The sequence below is a fragment of the Neophocaena asiaeorientalis genome, unplaced genomic scaffold, assembly GCF_003031525.2.
Source record: "Neophocaena asiaeorientalis asiaeorientalis breed wild unplaced genomic scaffold, Neophocaena_asiaeorientalis_V1.1 scaffold76, whole genome shotgun sequence".
Taxonomy (NCBI): domain Eukaryota; kingdom Metazoa; phylum Chordata; class Mammalia; order Artiodactyla; family Phocoenidae; genus Neophocaena; species Neophocaena asiaeorientalis.
Genome location: NW_020173668.1, coordinates 1,435,598 through 1,457,757, shown reverse-complemented (window position 1 = coordinate 1,457,757; position 22,160 = coordinate 1,435,598). Strand labels below are relative to the sequence as shown.

Here is a 22,160-nt window from a genome sequence, read left to right as displayed (position 1 = left end):
CTAGGAAATGGTTTGAATGAGCAAATTGTCTGATGTTTCTAATGCTATAAATATCTTTGGGTAAGCTATGGAAAAACAGATTAAGTATGCTAGACTTGGAAAGACACTGTTAATCAGTTCATAGATGATATAAATTTATTTTAAAATAACACATTTAAAACTAATTTCTAACATTTAAATTGCTCCTTCCCACCCAAACTAAAGCATGTTACAAAATTTTAAGAAATTCCTCTTCTTTTATTATTTATAAGTCAAGACTACTGGCAATGTTTGTTAAAACGTGACTGAATCAAAACTGGTTATAATTAAAATGGATACCATAGTAAAATAATGTGAACGTAAAACATCAACTATGTGGAAATCTTTGATCAAGTTTTTTTGTTTCCATATCTAAGTTCTGAATCCTCTGCTATAGTTCACAGATCATAAGAGCTCTGGAAGCTTCTTCTGAATGAGCTGAATGCTGAGATAAAAACTGGTTCCTCGATAAAAACAGCTGTTTCTAATTGTGGGAAATATATTTACTGAAAGCAATACATTTCATCTGACTCACCAATTAAATGCAGTACAAGAATGATTCAGAGACTGTGCTGGTGATTTTGAAGCTAAAAAGCCTGTGTTTTTCTCCTTCCAATCAGGGTATTTCTCATACCGCCCAAATCAGATAATTCGCTGAAATGGAATTCCTCTGGAAATTCCCAGAACTGTACTAACCACCACAATAAATTTTCTGATTTCATGTCCACAGGGTCACACTTCACTTACAGGTGTATCTTACACACCACCCTAGAGAAATTGTCAGAAATCAGAAAATTCTGATCAATGCTTACATTCTTCAGTTAAAAATAAAATAAGACTCAGTATACTGTGCTTCAACCATTATGCTTCTACTATAGTGAATAAACTTTTTCCAAACAAAAGGAAGATTTAGCCCTAATTTTTTCTTGGGGGACAAGATAACTGTTTATATAGATATATAACTTTTTTTATTCTATAATTTGTAAGCTATAAATGCAAAATACTCCATGTGACTGCTCTCCCCATTTTTGAAATCAGGTTGCACGTTCTGGCATGTGCAGCTAGACATGAATTGAAAATGCTGAACAGCAGAGATGGAGAATCTGACACTCCAGGTCAGAAACTCTTCCTCACCAGTCCTATTACATGTCTACTTAACAAAGATACTTAAATAAATAGAATTAGTTATCAGAATTGGGTGAAACCAGAAAACCTGGCCTCATTTAAGAGTATAATTTTATTAGCATCAAGCTGATTTTAGACTGTTAGTATAGAACAGTATAGAAGAGAATATAAGTTAAAAAATAAGCTATCACTTATAAAATGATAAAATGCACAATTACTTATAAAATGACTAGACCAGTTTTCTTTTTAAAGCTTCATGAGATTTAATCCAAAACTGCTGGAGTGATTAAGTCAGTTTGATTTCCCCACATATGAATCAAGGAGAGAAAAGGTTAAATGCCTTGTTCCGGACAACATATCTATCATTTCTGCCTGTGCCCCTGATCTATCTTCCTCAAATTTACATCAACATAATTTATCAAACATGCCTGTTTTATTCCAACTAACACTTATGATAAATCTACTCAATGCAAACAGTAAAGAATATTTTAAATTTTTTCCTTAATCAGTTATCAGTTTGAGATTGGTTTCACTTGACAATTAGTACGCTGCTTTTTAAAAAAAAACTAACCTGATTGTTTTGGAATAATTTTAAATTTACAGAAAAGTTGCAAAGACAGTACAGAGCAAAAATTCTCATATACCCTTTACCCAACTTTCCTTAATGTTAATGTCTTACTTAACTATGGTACATTTGACAAAACTATGAAGTTAACATCAGTATAATTTTTCTACTCATGTCCTTTTCCTGTTCCAGGTTACAATCTGGATATCACATTGTATTTAGTTGCCAAGTCTCCTTAATTTTCTCTGATCTGTGATGGTTTCTCAAGCTTTCCTTGTTTTTCCATGTCTTTGATACTCCTGAGGAGTATGAGGAGTATTAGCCAGGATTTTTATACAATGTTCTGTCCACTCCCCTTTTTTTGATGTTTTCTTATGATTACACTGGGGTTATGGGTTTTTGGAAAGAACACCACAGGAATGAAGTTCCCTTCTAATCACATTATATCAGAGGGTACATATTACCATTGCGATTCATCACTGGTGAAATTATACTTTCACTTGGTTTAAGGTGCTGTCTGCTAGGCCTCTTCACTGTAAAGTTAGTACTTTTCCCATTCCATACTCTGTTCTTTGGAATTAGGTCACTAAGTCCAGCCCATATTCAGGAAAAGGGGAATTAAGTTCCACTTCCTTGAAGGGGATAGTCTACATACATTATTTGGAATTCTTCTGTAAGGATGATTTGTCCCTTTCCTCTTAAACTGTTCCAGCTTTGGCCACTGGCCAGCTGTTTCAGGATAATAATGTCCCGAAGGTAACTGACAATTTTGGAGTACACGGTATACTAAATAGTTCTTTGGACATTTTAACAGGAAAGCAATTTATGTATAATGAATCTATCTCCAAGTTATGTATGGAAAAATTATCAACTGAAGACGGAGAAGGTCAATTTAAGATAACATGAAATTTAGTTATGTTTTTTATACTTTAAGATGGAAAACTATGTGACACTGAAACAATTACAGATCTAGAAGATGCAGTTATTTCCTTGACAGAATACAAAATTATAAGGAGGAAAGAGCACATAATAAACCAGTCAGAAATGCTACAAAATTTAAAGCTGTAAGAACTTTAAAGCTGTAAGAATTTTAATCACCTGTATTTCCTTATTATTTCCCATTCATTCCTTAACCTCCAGAAATCTACAATTACCACTGTGGAAATCGTTCTTAGATCACAAAAGATAATCTGCTAAAGCAAACTGTCTACTTCCAGTCCTTATCTAAATGATCTCTGTAGCACCTGACACTCTTGACTACAAACTCCCTTAGGAAACCCAGTGTGTTTACCCTACATATTATCATTCCTTCTCTTATTTCCTTCCCTTAAACAACCACTTATCTAAAACTTTTACCTTCCGGTTTGATTTCTTTTGAGCTACAGATCCATATATCCACATATCCCACTCAACAGCATGAAACTCCATCTCCAGTCGCCACCTTTCACTTAATCACATCACCATTCAACCAACTGCCCAAGAGAGGTATCTTGGAGACATGCTAAAATCTTCCTTTTTTTTTTTTTTTTTTTTTTGCCAAATGCTGGACGGAGGCCTGTGGTTTCCTTCTGTCCTCCTTCTGCCTTGCTAAAGCCAGCAGGCACTATCTTTTTCTTTTACTTTTTAAAAATCTCTTTTATCTTTCTAAAAATCTTTCTTTTTTTTTTTTTTTTTTTTTGCCAAATGCGGGTCTCTCACTGTTGTGGACTCTCCCATTGAGGAGCACAGGCGCTCCGGATGCGCAGGGTCAGTGGCCGTGGCTCACGGGCCCAGCCGCTCTGCAGCATGTGGGATCTTCCCAGACCGGGGCACAAACCCATGTCCCCTGCATCGGCAGGCGGACTCTCAACCACTGCACCACCAGGGGAGCCCTTCCCTCTTTCTTCACCTCTTTGAAAAATCTATTTCTTTGGAATATTGTTTTCTCTATCACTATCTTAGTTCAGGCCCCCATAATATTTTGCTGAGACAATATCCAAACTGGTCCAACTGATCTTTCTCTAATCCATCTATCATAGTGCTATCCATATAATCTTAGCAAATCATTCTGCTTTAAAACCCTTAACTTCCCACTGCCTATAGGGTAAACTCCAAACTCCTTGGTATTCTATATAAACAAGAGGCTTTATGATCTGTCCCCCGACTATCTTTCCAACCTCATCTCCTGGTCCCATATCAGGCTATTTACAGTTACCTAAGTATAGTATCATGTCTCCAAAACCCTAAAAAGCTTATTTCTCTATAAGAAATAGTCTTCACTCTTTATTCTTTGCACACTAAACTCAAAACATCTTCCTGGCTCCTTTTAAGTGAGTCCCTCTCTTCTCTGCTCCCCAAAACACACTGTATCTCAATTTTAGGAGCTATCTATCAATAACTATTTGGATACATGTTTATGTACTCCACTTAACTATAAATTCCTTGAGGGCAGAAATTATATCTTATTCCTTTTGTTTGTATTCCTTGTACCCGGCAAACAACAGATACAAAATAACTAAAGGGACAGCGACCATCATAACAGGTAAGATTAAAAAATCAAGTTCATAAAGCTTTGCCTAAACAAGACAAATTCTGATCTTGAAAGTGACCAACTTAGAAGATATCCCATGATTTAGCACTATTTTCTTATTATTTTCCTTAACTAAAAATCTTTTTCTCAACTGGTTTTATGTGGATAGGTAAGCCAATTTTCATGTCTATCTGAAAAAAATTCCTATTAGAAAATCAAGACACATTTCTACCTACGTATCAAAAGAGTAACTGTGAAGAAGACAGAGAGATTCCAAGTTACAGATCAATTAACAAAACAAATTAGACTTGTGATATAATGAAGAATATACCTGATCTCTGATTCCTGGCACAGAACTTCAAAAACCTTGAAATTTCCTAATAGTAGTGTCTTTGTTATGCCAAAGAGGTGACTTAAGGTGAACCCTAAGATTCCCTCAGGATGGAGGCTGGTCACTAGAGACCAACCACATGATTAGAGAGCTGAAACTTTGGGTGAGCCCAATCTACAGAGGGTGGAGATGGACCTGAGATTGAATTCAATCACATGGCCAATGATTTAATCAATCACACCTATATAGTGAAGCCCCAATCAAAATTCTGGACACAGAGGCCTGGTGAAGCTTCTTGGTTGGTGAACACAATGATGTGCTGGGAGCATGACACACCCAGATTCCACAGAGAGGGTATGGAAGCTCTGTGTCCCCTTTCCCGCCCCAGCTATTGCCCTATGCATCTCTTCAATTCCTGATCTGTATCCTTTATAATATAACTGTAATTGTAATTATAGTGGTTTCAGTAAGTTCTATGAGCCATTCTACCAAATTATCAAAACTGAGGGGTTGTGGTAGCCCCTAAACTTGTAGCAAGCTGGGCAGAAGTGTGGGTGGATTGGGGACACTGAAACTTGCCACTGGCATCTTAAGTGGGGGCAGTCTTCATAAAACTTTGCTCTTAACTTGTAGGGTCTTCTCTAACTCCAGGTAGTTAGTATCAGAATTGATCTAAATTGTAGGAAACTCAGTTGGTGACAAAGGATTGGTGTCAGAACAGTGACTTCGGAGAGGTCTTAATGTTTTTGTATGTTATATTTTTAAAGGAAGGGAAAAAAAAAGGTTCTTATTCATAAAGCAGGTATTTCTGCATATGCTAGCTTTCCCTGCTATCTCATTCTCCAAGGTCCCTGAAACCAGATTCAGATTCATCCTTTCCACCCTGACTCCTATAAATGGCCTCTTGGGTGACGTTAATGTCCATGTAGATGATACATTCAACAACCTAAGCTGTCATTTCACTTTACCTTCACCTCAATTCCCCCACTTCTTATAAGCTCCTTCTCACAACTCTTAAATTAGGGGCCTCAGACTCAATATTCCTTGGAGCCAGATAAATCTCTTAAATATTTGAACTGGGCCAGATATAACACACAACAGGACACTGTGAGGACTGAGGAAAACTGAAGAACGTATGTCCCAACTAAAGACTTGGGGAGGGGGGAGGGGCGGCCACTACTGAGACCCAACCTTGATGTCATCCAGGAAATACGGATTAACTGTTGTCAGATGTTCTCATTTCTTTTCAAAGAAAAGCAGAATTCTGCATGCTTGTGTGAAATCTCCAGATTTTTAAATTTTAGCAATTAAAAAAACAAACTGTAGAAATCATCACAAAGGGTCATATATAAACCAAAGGCTGATGGTTTTTAATCACTACTTTAAATACTGAAATTCCTCAAAGCTGTCCAAGGCTCTTTTCTTTTCTCACTTTATACTCTCTGTAGGGAAATATCATCTCTCTCACGACAACAGGTAGATAGATAAACAGAGGATTCATAGATGTATAGTCTATTTTGTTAGAATGTTTCTGTAGAGTGAAACAGCTCACATACAATTGATAAATAGAATACCAGAATGACATGGAGTTCATATGTGATTTTTCAGAGTACATTAATGTTTTGAAGCACCAAGTTAGCAGCTAAACAAAGAATACTCTACACAAACTAAATGCAGTAAACCATTGAACAATGTAGTTCTGTTCAGAATGCCCATTCACCCTCTTGGCTACAAATGGTCACAGATTTTCCTACAAGTGCTCATTGTGTGGTTCCCCCAACCTTCATGAGAAAGAGACAAATAAGGACAATAAACCAGAACCAGCTATATCTGGCATCACTTCATATTTATGATATGCTTTGTGTCTACAACTGAGCAGCTTCAACCCTTCTTTATATGTTTCTATCAGGCTACCTTCATCTTCTCCTAAAGAATCCTATGTTTATTGTAGTATTTCTTTACTTATTAAACAATTTAACATGTATTTTTACCTGCTGCTGGTATTTTCTAGAATGACTATTTTTCTTGGTGCTCTGGTTACAAAGTTTCAGAGGTTTTGAGAGCCTGTTCCCAACTCTATCTTTTCCAGACATCCTTTTATCTTTAGTGAATAATATCACCAAAGTTTTTCAAAACCTCATAGTGAAATGCCCTTATCTCTAGCCCAAACATCTCTCTTGAGCTCCAGAACTAGATACCCAAATGTCTGCTCAACATCACCACCTGACGTTTCTAAAGGCATCTCAAGGTTTATATATATTAAAAAGCAAACTTGTACTCTCCCCAAATCTCTCCTCCTCTAGTCTTCTCTCTATCAGTACACCGCACCATGAACCTCTCAAATATTCATGAAGGAGTCTGCCAACACCCTTAAGTATCATCATTTTATCTAGACTACTGCAATTGTCTACTAATTGGTTTCCCTGTAGCTATTTTTGTCCTCTACAATTCAATGTTCACACGTGAGCTAGAACAATCTTTTAAAATGTAAATTTAAAATCAACACTTCTGTCTTTTTGCTTAATATAAAATCCAAAATCTTTTAACATGTGGTCTGTCTTCTTTCTTTCACCACAATTCTCTCACCATTCTCTCTCTTGTATTCCCTCTCCTACCACAATGAACCTTCTGAGCGCTCCCCTGCTTTTCTAACATCTAAGCTCCTTTCCAGTTCAGGATCCTCAAAAGTGCTCTTCACCCAATCCTCAGCTTGGAAGCTTGGTGGTTTCACATCCTTAAATTGCAACTTTTTATCCTTGGACCATAACTAATAACTCTATCTAAATAGGCACCCCTCTCCCCTTAGTTATGTACCCTAACACTTATATTAATTAATTTGATAGCATTTTTATCAATTATGCCATTATTTATGTGCTTACCACTCTATAGTTTGTCTTCCTTCACCAAGCTGAAAGTTAATGAGGCCAGATATGTCTTTGCTCTCTACTATATACCAGTGACTAGAAGAATGCTAGATGTTTTGGAATTCAATAAATAAATGAATGAGTGAATGAATGAGTAAATGAGTAAGTGGAATTCTGTTCACCTAGCTAACTACTGCTCATCCTTCATTCAAGTTAACTGTCTAGGGTCACCTTCTCAGGGAAGCCTTCCTGAGTTTAGGCCCCCATTTCATACTCCCATAGAACCCTGGACTTTAAATATATATATATACCATTTGTCACAACTTTTATGACATTTAATGTGCAATTTTTTTATTACTCATCTCCTCCAATATTAAGATCCATGAGAACAATGAACCTGTGTGCTTTGTTCCCTATTATATCACAAGGGCCCACAAAGTACAATGTCTGGCTGACAGCAGATATTCAATAACTGCTGTTGATTAAATGTTTGTCAAAAAATTTGTTGAATGAACCTAATTAGAGCTTAGGATTTTTTCCTTCTTTATTACATTGTTAAAAACTAAAGAATGCTCAGCTCCACCAAGATAGCTTTTATTTTTCAAAAGTTCACAAATAATTAAAATCAGGAAAAAAAACCTCTTCTCTGAGGGGTTTATCATTTCCTCTAATGCACAAGTTTTTAATATTTGGGGGGAATAATATCAATTAACATTTGTGTGCTTACTATGTGCAAATCATTTTAATAAACACTATAATCTCATTTACTGTTTATAATAACCCTACTAATCCCATTTTCTAGGAAGGGATATTGAGGCTTACAGAGTTTACTTGGAGAATCTGAAAAAATATATGCATTTTCTCCTAAAAATACACACAAGCATACATACACATAATTTTACTTACAACATCAGAGATTTTATGGACTTTCTAGAGTTAATTTACAAACCCGTAGGGTTGAGATCTCTGATAAAGAACTTCTGACTTAGCGATATCTTATACATGAATAGGCAATGCTTCCTTTTTCTTGTTTTCTATTCGGGCCTAGCTGCTCCACGGCATGTGGGATCTTCCCAGACCAGGGCACGAACCCGTGTCCCCTGCATCGGCAGACGGACTCTCAACCACTGTGCCACCAGGGAAGCCCCATATCTTCTTTTCAGTTCTTAAAAGACACTTTCTAGACATTACAAACGCATTACCTAAATTTGCTTTATGTCATTTTATTAAACCTAAGCAGCTTTTATGAAGATACCTAAAGGTACTCTGAAAAATGAAGTCCCACTAAATATTGAGTTAAATTTTACAAAGTTGATAATTTTGTTTGTTTTTGGCTGCACCACATGGCTTGTGGGATCTTAGTTTCCCAACCAGGGATTGAACCCAGGCCTGCAGCAGTGAAGGCGTACAGTCCTAACCACTGGACCGCCAGGGAATTCCCACAAGTTGATAGTTTTGACTGTTTAGATTTTTATTATGAGACACATAGAGTTAACAACATATTCTTCCTGTAACATAGAAACACTTATAAACTGGATCAGTATATATTAAAAATCCTGCATAGGTATTAACAGATATCCACAACACTAAATCAACTATACTTCAATAAAATTTTTTTTAAAAATCCAGGTATCTATGAGCTATTTCTCACTAAAGAAACTGTGTAATAAGCCTTTTTGCATAAGAAAATCATTTTTTCTGATTTCCAAAAAGTTGAGTATTATTTTTTGTTTGTTTTGATGATATCTCTTCTCAAAATTCAAAATTAATGCAAAGACATGCCTTATCTTACTTCTCACATCTACTGAAAATAAAAACTTGGAAGATAACATTTCAAAATACATTTATAAAAACAATAACACTAGAGCTATTAAAAGTTCATGTACACGTATCAGGCAACCAGTAGGCAAAATACACCATTTCTCTAACACAAACAACAGGCAACAAAATAACCCTCTTACCTGTCAAGGTCTGTACTGCCCTTTCGCTGGAAGGCAGCGGCTCCTTTCTGTGAGGCCGATTTAATGAAGTGTCCTGTGCAGAAAACAGTCCAGGGCTGTCAGTTAGTTTCTTTCGGCCACTGGAGTTAGGGTTTGAAACTCTGCAGCTCCCTATTGCACTTGTGAAAAGGTTTGTATGTTCATCACTGCTGGCCAGATCAGAGTTGGGAGTGAATCCCCCAAGGGATAAACTTGGAGAACTTTCTGAACAGTCAATCTGTAAAGGTGTCTGCAATCCCAAGGCCAATGGACTAGATTCTGAAGGCTCTCGGTGGACCCACTGCTCTTCTCTGTTTATTAAGCTTTTTGAAGGAGAGAGATGAGGGCAGGACATATGACACCGGTGCTTTTCCTTATGTTTATAGCGCTCTCCAACAGTATCCTTTCCAAATCGATAGCGCTTCAAAGATTCTAGGACAGATCTGGAAGAGCCAGTGTCCATGGAAACCTGTGGCTGCTCAGAAGAACGGTGTTCTCTGTGTTTGTGACGGTGCCTGTGTTTGTGCTCAACCATCCAACCATAGGCCATCTCGGGAGGGACACTAGGGTAGGTACTCATAGAAAGAAGGGGAGTCCTGCTGGTTGTAAGAAAGGCTTCCTGTCGAAGTAGCTTATGCTTTTTCTTATGGTATTTGGTGGGATTGAGAAGTAAATGACCAGCATGCATATAGGAAGGAGGTGGAAGTGGAGTGGTGAAAGATGGAGATGGAGGAGGTGGATAAAGAGTTGGGGGATATCTTCCATAATAACCTAATCCTATGGGAGCAGCTGTAAGGGGTGAGGGGGAGTAAGGCATGCCATAAGAAGGATAGAATCCAGTACTAGAAAGAGGAAAACTAAGGCTGTGCATAAAAGGCATTTCAGCCATTGCCTCCCTCATCTTAGGGGGTCTCCCTCTCTTCTTTTTTAAGTCAGGTTTTCGAATGTAGTGCAAAGGGTCTAAGGGGAAAGAAGGATGTGTATAGAAACTATTAAAGTTGATTCGAAAAATAGTTGGCAAAAGGTCTCGGGGGATAAAATGATGACTTCGATGAGTGATTCGAATTTCACTTAGGCGACTTATTAATTCCTCCAGATCTGCAATAAAGTCTGGATCCTGTCTATTTCGGAGTTGGGGATATTTCTTTTTCCGTTTTCGTTTTTGCCTTTTCATCTTGTCGTAGCTGAGGTAATCATGATTCCTGCGCTTACATTTATGTTTATGTTTTTCTTTAAGACTGCTTAGGACTGTAGAGGTTTCAGGGGGAATCAGAGAAACATGCTCAAAAGAATGCCTCCTCTTTTTTTGCCCACAAAATTTCTCTGCCCTGTCTGATGTGCTGTTATTATCTGTTCCAATTCCACTATCACTGGGAATGGTCTCATCACTATGAGACTCACTAATAGGAGAAGGAGTAGCTTCTTTCAGAGATGTGAGTTCACTCAAGTGAGAAGGAGAATTTGGCAACAAAGTAGGAGGAGATAACCGCCTCCTCCCCTTTGAGGCCTTCTTCATTGCAAGAGTCTGAATCATACTGCCTTGTCTGGAGTGTAAATGCAAATATGGCACTGAACTGGGTTCAACAAAGCCTGCATCACTACTTACAGGGCTCTGACCTCCACTAGTCCCAGAAGACTGAGAGCAAATAGGTGATGGAAGAATCTCAGAACTACTAGCAGATGAAGGCAGTAAAGGTGGAAGAATCTGTCCTAATGCTGACCCAGCTGCCTGCTGAGCTGTTTGTTCAAGAACAGCAAGGCTGGTAGGGCTACCAGAAAGAATGCCATTTAAGACAGTTTTTGGTTTTCGACCCCTCCTCTTTCCTATATAAATGGTTCCTTTCTTGCTGACATTTATCTGTTGGCCCAATTTAGAGCCAAATGTGGCGGCAAGACTTGACACTGTATTATGGAGTTTGGATTGCACTTTCCCTTTATTACTTGATTCTACAGAGCTTGAAAGAATCTGATTCAACAGTTTCTTTCTCTTTAAAGTCTTCATTTTATTTATTTTGCGGATAATTGTTTTCATTAACTGTCCATTGTTTCTCTTCGTAATTTTTTTATCTGGTTCCATCTCAAGGTCACTCATACTGCAGACAGTTGGCCTGTGACTGTCATCTAGATCATCTGGATCCTGAAGTTGATCCTCACTCTCAAAGAAATCACTGCTACTTCTATGGTTGTCACTTTCAGACTCAAGCTTGCTTGGACTTTCAGTAGCAACAAATGGAGCCACTGATAGTACAGGTGGCTTCATCTTGACTGGTGACCTCATTTGCCTCTTAGGTCTGCCTCTTTTTTTTGGAAAAGGAGACACAGACAGACTTTGTTTGAAGGAAGGAATTTCAATTTCTGGCTGTAAAATTGGGGGTTCTTGTTCTTCCTTAGACTGCAAAGAAAAAACTTTAGAGGCAGGAATTTTTAAAGTCCTTTTAGGTGGACCTTCCAGTTGAGGCATCTCCTTAGATTTAGGTCTTCCTCTTTTGGGTTTATAAATATCAGACAAAAGATCACTAGACACACACATACTGGAGGATAATTTGTGAGTAGCAAAAGACTTATGAGATGGTTTTTCACTATCAGTTAAGAGAGCAAGAGATGGAGTTGTAGATTTGCTCAACTTTGGTAATCGGCGTTTAAGGAAGTCATGATCTACAAATGAAGATGGTCCAATGTTTTTCATAAACTTGGCTGGTTCGGAATTACTATTTGATAGTGAACTACAAGAAACATTTTTAAAAAGCTCTGATCTTTCTAATTCTAGCCCTTTTGGAGACCGGCATGTGCTTCTTGCCACCACTTTAGTCCACCGAGGTTTTCTTCCTTTCCTTTTTTTTAATGGTTTGGACTGCAAAGTAGTGCTTAGGCTTTCAGTAACTTGGCAGTGTTTGTCGGATGCAGTTACTGCACCAAGTTTTAGAAAGGGCTTGTTACTAAATAAACTAGTGAAGTTAACAACTGAAGGCGTAATTGTATGAATACTGGAATCAGAAGTCAAACTTGGCTTTTTTCCCAGAGAAGAGCTTATTCTTGGAATATCTATATGTGCAGTTTTGGAATCATTTACCTCTTTATCAATCCCTTTGCATTCAATATTCATGCTATGACCCACAGACCTATGACCAATGTTCAAGTGGGTACTTTCAGAAGTAAATTGGTTCTTTCCGACAGATTCAGAAATTTCTTCCATTAGTTCTGTGGTAGGACTTAAAAGTAACGGATTAGGAGCCATCTGTGAAGACGTTTCAGGGGGACTTCTGGTTAAAGGATTAACAGATACAGTAGGTGATGGGGAAGGGAGATTGCTTTCTCCTACTGCACTAAAAGGGGATTTTGCTGTAGATGCATCAGAAGCAACTCCCATTTGAAAGTCCGGAGAAGTGCAATATACGGGAGGTTGCTTTTCATGCTTTGAGGTTTCATAAGACCCCCTTTCACTGGATGAGAAACTGTCTTGCTGAATGCATGTTCCTTCATTAAACATTTCTTTCTCCAAATTAATGATTTCCTTTCGAACTGAGAACTTTTCCAATATGCTTTCTTTACTCTGCCGTATAACATTCTTCTCAAAAGTTTTGCTGGTGGCACTGTCTTTCAGGGATTCAGAAAGTTCCTGACTTTCATGACTATTGATGTTTGTACTACAAGAAGCCTTAAGTGGTTCCTGAGTGGGGAGCAGCGCTTCCGCTTTAAGGTTTATGGCATCTTTACTGACCAGTCCTGCCATAGGACAACTCACTAGTTTCTTTCCAATGTCCTTATTAACTAATCCGATTGTTGAATTTGCTACAATCTTCTTCGCACAGTCCTTGGCCACTAGGCCAACAGTAGAACCCAATTTCTTTCCCAAGTCTTTATTAACTAGTCCAACCACAGTGCCAAGTCCTAGCTTCTTTCCAGGTTCCTTATTCACTAAACCTGGAACAATACCAATTCCTAGCTTCTTTCCTGAATCTTTGCTCAGCAGTCCTACTGTAGTGATATTCCCTGGCTTTTTGCCTAAGTCTTTATTAATGAATACCGCTGTAGTGCCAGTTCCTAGTTTTTTCACAGAGTCCTTATTGACCAATCCTACTGTTGCATTAAACACTGGCTTTTTCCCAGGATCTTTAGTTACCAATCCAACCGCTGTGCTGATAGTTGGTTTTTTTATTAAGTCCTTATGTATTATTCCAGCTACAGAGCCAACGCCTGCTTTCCTGATCAAATCCTTGTTAACCAATCCCGCAGTAGTGCCAGTTCCTAACTTCTTAGGTTTTGTCTTGGAAGACTTGGAGGGAGGACAAGTTGCAATGAGCTGTGCCAACTTTTCCGTTACACTCGTTCCTCCATTAAGTAATGCCCTGTCCTTTAAATCAGGATCCTGGCTACCAACAAGAGTAGATGATGCTGCATTAATGTAATCTGTCATTTCTGAGTGTACTGGAGAAAGCTTCTTAGACAAAGGATTGTTTTCTCCCTGTGAATGAAGATGGATGCTCTCCTCAGACTGGCATTCAATGGCTGCAACATCACCTGATTTCTTGTACAACTTTGAAGGATCCTAAAATTTGAACAAGAAAAGGGTTTCAGAGAGAGTAAAGCTTATATACCATTTCAGTTTAGCATTACAATCAAACAAACTAAATGATGACAAATCAGATACAAGATAGGCAATAGTGCTTTTTTTAAAAAACTAACTAATGTTATACTGTCACGGTATGTTAGTTCCTCTACTGCTATATCAGACTATATAGATGTAATCTTTGTTGACTTTCAACCATATGAACATACATATTATTGAGTATTTAGAAATATCCCTATGGTATTTTTTGACATTGTTTTAAAAAGGCAAATAGTCTACTTTCTCGTTACATGGACTAAATATACATTAGCATATGAATGTACTGTTTTTGAAAAGATATTGTTAGTTACAATATCCCATGGTCCTCGTTTAAAATAATGGTTCTTTGCCTACTTCCTTATTTAATTTCAATGATTTCAAACCAATGCAGGACAATTCCTGACCAACTTTTACTCCTTTAACACATTCTTAATTATAATCTTGAATGAGCAGTCAAGTTCTCTCTTCATGTGAGAAGAATAGAAAAGACAATAAAATATGTTCATATTTTCTTTAGAATGTGTTTTTATATAAAATCTGAAGAGTTGAAAGTAACTTTTAAGTCATAATATAAATTGCTGTCTAATGTATGAATCCTCATTATATACTTTACAAATGAATTTATCATTTCCCACAACAGTCTGTTTTACTTTTAGATAACAAAGATTTTTTTCTTCACGTTTCAGCAGTTTGTTTTTTTTTTTTAATTGAGGTATAACTGACATAAAGAGTCTTTCTTAACTATGAAATACAAATGAAAGACTTGAACAAATGTAAAGACATACTATGTTTGTGGATAGGAAGATATGAAGCTGACAATTTCCCCGAAGCAAATTTATAAATTTAATGTCATCCTAATAAAAATACCAACAAAATTCTCTCAGGAATAAGAAAAGTTATAACATTCATTGGGAAAAATATATAAGCAAGAATACCTAGCAAAATCTAAAAAGAAGGGGATAACTATCAAATATTAAATTAATTTTTAATGCCTCTATCACTAAAACAGTATAGCACATGAAAAGACAAAAGATCCAATGGGCCAGGATAGAAAACCCAAAACCAAATTCATGCATATACGGAAAAGTTTTGTGTGTAAAATGGTATAATCCCTACAAAATAGAAATTAGCAATAACTAGAAAAATACCACATGCATTTATTCCTTTGACCACTTTTAGGGGATCTACCCCAAGACATACTGGCAAAAAATCTAATGTTTGCAAAAAGCTAAAAATGTACCACCATTTTAATAGCAAAACCCTAAAACAGTCTAAATGATTATCTACAGGGGATTGGCTGAATAAATCAAAGTATATCTGTACAATGGACTGCCATAAAACTGGAAAAAAAAAGAGAAGATATCAATATATTGCTATCAAATGCTCTTTAATATGTATTATTAAATGAAAAAAAGCAAGAATTTGGACAGTGGTTATAATATGCTATCTTCTGTATAAGAAGACAGGTATATGAATATACATACATATCTGGTTATATTAAAAATAGAAGAATAAACAGAAGATTAATGAAAATAGTAACCTATGAGGGAGGAAACACAATACAACCAATATTTGATTGACTTAAAACTAAGGGGACTATCTCTTCTTTTGGACTGGACCCTTACAATTTTGCCCAAGAGGAAACTGGCTTTTCTGACAGTCTCATATTCAACTGACATATATTAAGCTTGCGATTAAAGAAACACATTTTCTTCCCATCTTGTTAAAGAAACAATACTCCCATTTTGTATTTTTACAGTTACTTTTCAAAACTTAAAAATTAAAGGCTTTATTAAGTATTTTAAAATATATTTATACCTGAAAATTGTGACACTTCCATTTTAAAACGTACCTTTAAAAATCTGTCTGAACAAACTATGACTATGTACCATAGCATAGATAACGCTCACAAACAAGACTAAGTGAAAGGATACAGAATAAAAGTGTGTACCATATAACTCCATTTATATTAAGTTCACAAAGAGGCACGACTAATTATGGTATTTAAAGTCAGGAAAATGGTTACCCCTGGTGTGGGGCAATGATGAGAAAGGAGCACAAGATCTTGGTGGGTGCTGGTAATGTTCCATTTCTTAAACTGAATGCTGGCTACATGGGGTGGTTGAGTTTGTGAAAATTCACTGAGTTGTTACATTTATATTTATGTTATATTTCAATAAAAGTTTATTTTTAAAATTCTGTCTGAAAGAAAAGTAGAAACATCCAGCTCCCTTAACCTGCTTAAAAGACTGTACTGAAATCTGGTTTTTCAGCTTTGAAGGAAATGAATATCTCAGGTTAATTAAAAGCATCCTAAAATAGTTAGTATCCCACAGTAAATGGTCTATGATTAAAGAAGGAAAAAATAAAAATAAAACAAAAAAGCACAGATAATTTGATTATGGTTTCAAAGATTTTTTTTCGTCCAAATCCTGACACTGAATAAACTGAGTGAATGAGATAATATTAATAAGATGTTGAAAGCTACAGTTGGTACTGGTAATATTATTCTCTTACCTTTCTAAGAACCTCTTAAAATGACAACCAGTAGTAAGAGGTATCATTTTTAAGAGTATATTATGTTAGTCAATGAAAAAGATATTGTATCAAAACATCATTTTAAGCATATAATTTTCTTCAACTTGAAAACAAAGATAAAAGTATGCTCATTAGAAAAGAGGGAAGGTATAAACACTACCATCCATAAATAAACAATTTTACATTTCATATGCTTCACCATATACTCAAATACATGTACATTCTTTCATAAAAATGGGGCCAAAAATGCTTGCGGTTTCATAGCCCACTTAAACAATACGAGGAAGACACCTTTTTACACAAATAAATTGAGTCAGACTATCAATTCAATGGTTTCGTAATAGTTCAAAATTCATAAAATCAACTTCATATTGGTTGCTTTTTAAACAGCGCTGTGAGGCATGCAGGATCCTAGTTCTCTGACCAGGGATTGAACCTGTGACCCCTGCAGTGGAGGAAGCCTGGAGTCTTAACGACTGGACAGCCAGGGAAGTCCCAGTTTTCGGCTATTTCTTCTTGTAAGGAATATAATGATGAACATCCAATTATATAAATGTTTGCCTATTTGTCCAATTATTTCCTTCAGATCAACTTCTAAAAGTGGAATTGCTTGATCAAAGGGTATATACAATAGGGACTTCCCAGGTGGTCCAGTGGTAAGAATCTGCCTTCCAATGTGGGGGACGTGGGTTCGATCCCTGGTTGGGGAACTAAGATCCCACATGCCGCGGCGCAACTAAGTCCATGCGCCACAAATACTGAGCCTGCGCGTGCACCGCAACTACTGAGCCTGCTTGCTCTGGAGCCCACATGCCACAACGAAGAGCCTGCACACCACAATTAAGACCTGATGCAGCCAAATAAATAAAGTTCTTTAAAAAAAGGGTATATATGATAAATAGTTACACGTGTAGGACAGCTCTGCATCAAGAAAGACTTTTTTTTTAAAGCTGTGGTTTTCTTTTTTCTTTTTTTTTTGAAGATGTTGGGGGTAGGAGTTTATTAATTAATTAATTTATTTTTGCTATGTTGGGTCTTCGTTTCTGTGCAAGGGCTTTCTCTAGTTGTGGCAAGAGGGGGCCACTCTTCATCACAGTGCATGGGCCTTTCACTATCGCGGCCTCTCTTGTTGTGGAGCACAGGCTCCAGACGCACAGACTCAGTAGTTGTGGCTTATGGGCCTAGTTGCTCCGTGGCATGTAGGATCCTCCCAGACCAGGGCTCGAACCCATGTCCCCTGCATTGGCAGGCAGATTCTCAACCACTGCGCCACCAGGAAGCCTCAAGAAAGACTTTTTTAATGGAAAAAAGTTTATTATAAAAAATTCAGAGTTTATAAACACTACATTTCTGTAACCCAAGATAATACCTTGTGACTTGTGATATTCTGCATTTTTAGGCAATGATATTGCCTAAAAACAGAAACAGTAACAACTGACAACCTTGCTTCTGACGATTTTGAAATTAAACATCAGACTAACAGTATTCAGGTCAATCTTAATGTTCCCAAACCTTGACAACTGGGTGATTTGGTTATAGTTATCGTCAGAAAATACGCTCTCTCATTTACTGTTCCAATAAACTCATTGTTTTCATTTCAAACGCCATTATTTCTAGGATTAATTACTATTTGCTTCATTCAAATCCACTTGTTATCGTCCTGTTTTTATCAAATGGTTATCTTTTTGCCCATTTTAACCATTTCAAAATCTTTCAGATGGTTTCAATATTTCCAGCTCTTTGGTAGTGAAGTCTATGCTCATCTGTTGACTCTTTCGTGTTCTTATACAGCTTATAATGTGCTATGTGAGTTTTCTTTGTGTGAATGTCAATATTCTAAATGTGAAGAAAATATTTTTTATTCCCATTGTCAGTGTTTAAGATTTTACAACCTATAGATACACTTTTGGGGCATTTCTATTTACATTTCACTTACTGCCTGGTATTATGAACAAGACATCCTGTCACATGATTTTACAGGCCTTGTATATTTTTTCAGCAGTGTAATAGCTGTTTGAGGTCCATGTCTTTTTTCTGAATTGTGGAGTTTATCATTTCTTATTTAGAAGAGCCCTTAATATTTCTGAAATAATATTTCTCTCATGTCGTAATTTGTCTCCCAATTTACTGGTTGTCCTTCTACTTCCTATTATTTTTCTTAAAAAGAAGTTAAATGTATTCAGAAACATATGAAAAACTGTACTAAGTACCACACATATTCTGTCATTTGATCCTCACAACAACCATATGATGTGGTTAATGTAATTATCCTCATTAAATTTATTTTTTTAAAAATAGGAATAGTTTAGATACTAGATTACCTGGTCAAGGTTACTTAACCATTAAGTGATTGAAAGTATGCTTTAAACATAGTCTGATTTCATAGCTAAAGCTCTTAACCATTATAAATAGATAAAATAATCTCTAGTTTTATAGTTGTTTTCATAGCATAATTGGAACGATCACATCTTCCTAAAGATGACAATCTTCACCACATTTTCAACTAATGTTTTTATGGTCTCATTCTTACTTTTACTTTAAATTATTTATCTATTTTGAATTTTTAAAACATAATCTGTGGGTAGAGAAGCAGCTTTTACCTGAAAAGGTTTTGTCCGTTGTTCTAAGAGTTTTTCCATTTCTCATTTCACATTCACTGATTTGAAATACATTTCTCACATATTTTTATTCATATTTGGGTCTAAGCTCTCCATTTTGCTTCACTTACATTTATGTTTATTCCTGAGCCACTAATAATATGTGGACACTTTACAGTATGTTTTAATACTTTAAAAGGCTATTTTTTCCTTTTTGTAAGCCTATAGAAATTCCTTATTTTATTTATAACATTATTGAGATATAATTCACATACCATCAAATTTACCCTTTATGAGCACAAGTTCAATGGTTTTTAGTATATTCAGAGTTGTGCAACCATAACCATTAACTTTAGAACATTTTTGTAAGGCTCCCTGGTTGTTTTTGCATATGTATACTTCTAGATGACCTTAAGGTTCATATAAAGTTTTGAAAAACTCCACATGGCATTAACTTTATATATTAAAACAGGAAAAAACGATATCTCAACATTAACTTTAGCTCCACAATAACAAAGCAAATGTTTTCTGCTTAGTCAAGTGTTACTAGATATTTATAATTTTATCCATATAGATCCTAAACACTTGCTGTCAAGTTTATTTCTAAATATTTCATAAATACTATTACTTTTGTGAATAATTTTTTTGTTACATTTTCTAACTCTAAACTGACAGTATTCAAGAACACTACTGATTTAATTTACTTTATAATCTTGAATTCTTGCTTCGTCAGGAATTCATTTTTTCAACAAATAGTTTTAAGTACCATTGTTTAAGTGCTAGGAATAACAGTAATGGAAAAAAAAGTCTCCTTCACTGAGATTTTATTCTAATGCATGATAGGGGTAGAGGCAATAAAAAGAGAGATGAAATATTCAGTATATCAGATGGTGAAATAGGCTATAGAGAAAATCAGAGAGTATAGAAGAAGAGGAAAGACTAGGATTGGAAAGGATTTGCAATATTAAAACATGTTGTCAGGGGCCTTCCCTGGTGGCGTAGTGGTTAAGAATCCATCGGCCAATGTAGGAGACATGGGTTAGAGCCCTGGTCTGGGAAGATCTCACATGCCGCGGAGCCCGTGCACCACAACCACTGAGCCTGCGCTCTAGAGCCCGCAAGCCAGAACTGCTGAAGCCCGTGTGCCTAGAGCCCGTGTTCTGCAACAAGAGAAGCCACCGCAATGACAAGCCCACGCACTGCAACAAAGAGTAGCCCCCGCTCACCGCAACTAGAGAAAGCCCACGCACAGCAACAAAGACCCAATGCAGCCAAAAAATAAATTTAAAAAAATAAAAAAACAGGTTGTCAGGAGAGTCCTGATTGAGGTTACAATTGTGCAGAACCCCAAAGGAGGAGTCTATGTAGCTGCCTGAGAAAAGAACGATACTAAAAAGAGGAAACAGCAGGAGCAAAGGCCCTGAGGCAGGAACTTACCTCATATTGATAAATTCAAGGAATCCAGGTTTGCCAGAGTAATCAAGGGAGGAGTGGTCAGGCAGAAGGTAGGGGGACAGACTTTTTTTTTAATCCAAGAGAGGGGAAGCCATTGGAAGCTTTTATGTAGAGGAGGTATGTGACCTAGTTCTTCATTCAACAAATATTTACTGGGTACCCACTCACTGTTGGAAATAAAACAAAGAAAAATAAAGACGAAAATCTCTACTCTCACAAAGCTTACATTTTAGTGGGAAAGACAATAAAGAAAAACAATAAACTTTTAAAATATTACTTGTTGGAAGGTGTTAATTGCTATGGGAAAAAGAAAAACCAATTCAGAGTGCTGTGAGAGAGTGCAAAATTGAGTTAGGTGACTGGACTAGGCCTCAATGATCAGGTAACATCTGAGCAAAGACATGAAGTGAGAAAGTTATCTACAGGAACATCAAGCATGCTAATGTGGCAGGACTTAAGCAACTGACTCAGGGAGAATAGAATATGTGATCAAAAAGAGCTATTATTATCATGGAGGGCCTTTAGGCCATTATAAAGGCTTGAGCTTTTACTCTGAATAAAATGGAAAAGCACTAAAAGATTTTGAACAGAAGAGTGATATTTCACTTACATCTTCAAATATTCCCTCCCTCTAGCTGCTCTCTTCATAAAGCTATAAGGATTTAAGGGTAATAGCATGGAGTCTTGTTAGCAATCTATTACAGTTTTCTAGACAAGAGATGATAGTGACTTGGACTAGGGTAGAAACAGTGGAAGTGCTGAAAAGGTAACAAAGACTGTAGTTGGAGGAGAGTTGAAAATGACTATGAGGAGTTCAGTTTTGGACATGTTAAAACTGAAATGTGTTCTAAACATCCAAATAAAGAGGTCTGAACAAGAAGATTCAAATTTGAAAGACAACAGCTTATAGATATTTAAAACCTTGAGCCTGGTTCACATAACCAGGTGAGGGTTGATCAATGGAATATTTATAAATGGAATATTTCCTGCCATATCAATAAACAAAGGATGTCACAGTCACCAATGACTGCAGCCCTCCAACGTGAGCTGGTAAGCCCTGACGAAACTCAGGGCTGAAAAGAATACCTGCCATCTAGCAGCCATCAGACTGCAGCCACTCCCTGTGGTGAGCCCTGAGGAAACTCAGGTTGTGAAAATACAGGCCCCAGATAGCTCAGGTGCATATCAAAGGAATGATTTTAGTGAGCCCAGACTCTTGCATCTTCCTATATATAGAAAAGGGCTAAATTCCTTAACTTGAGATATCTGGTTTTAACAATAATCTTTTGATGTTCCCAATTACCTGCTCTTTGTTGCAAAACTCCTATATATCCTGGCTCCTCCCCTTACCTCCTCGGAGCAGCAGTTTCTCAGTTATCTGAAACGCTGCAGTCCTTGTTTTGCCCCAAATAAAACAACTCTCACGTTCTGTATATATATTTTTTAAGTCAACAGGGTGAATATAAACAGAAGAGTAGAGAATTAAAGACTAACATTGAGGCATTACAACATTAAAAGGTCAAGATGATGAAGAACTAGCAAAAGACTGAGGAGGCCAGAGGGCAGCAAAAAG

General features: G+C 36.7%; 1 protein-coding gene across 5 annotated transcripts in view; it reads right to left on the bottom strand.

The window, feature by feature from the left end:
• ASH1L (ASH1 like histone lysine methyltransferase) overlaps positions 1-22,160 on the bottom strand; it is a 210,802-nt gene that overhangs the window by 135,102 nt on the left and 53,540 nt on the right. For all 5 annotated transcript variants that reach the window (XM_024748118.1, XM_024748117.1, XM_024748116.1 and 2 more), the window contains one exon: positions 9,374-13,937. In XM_024748118.1, the coding sequence (XP_024603886.1) occupies positions 9,374-13,937 (4,564 nt within the window). The remainder of the gene's footprint in view (positions 1-9,373; positions 13,938-22,160) is intronic.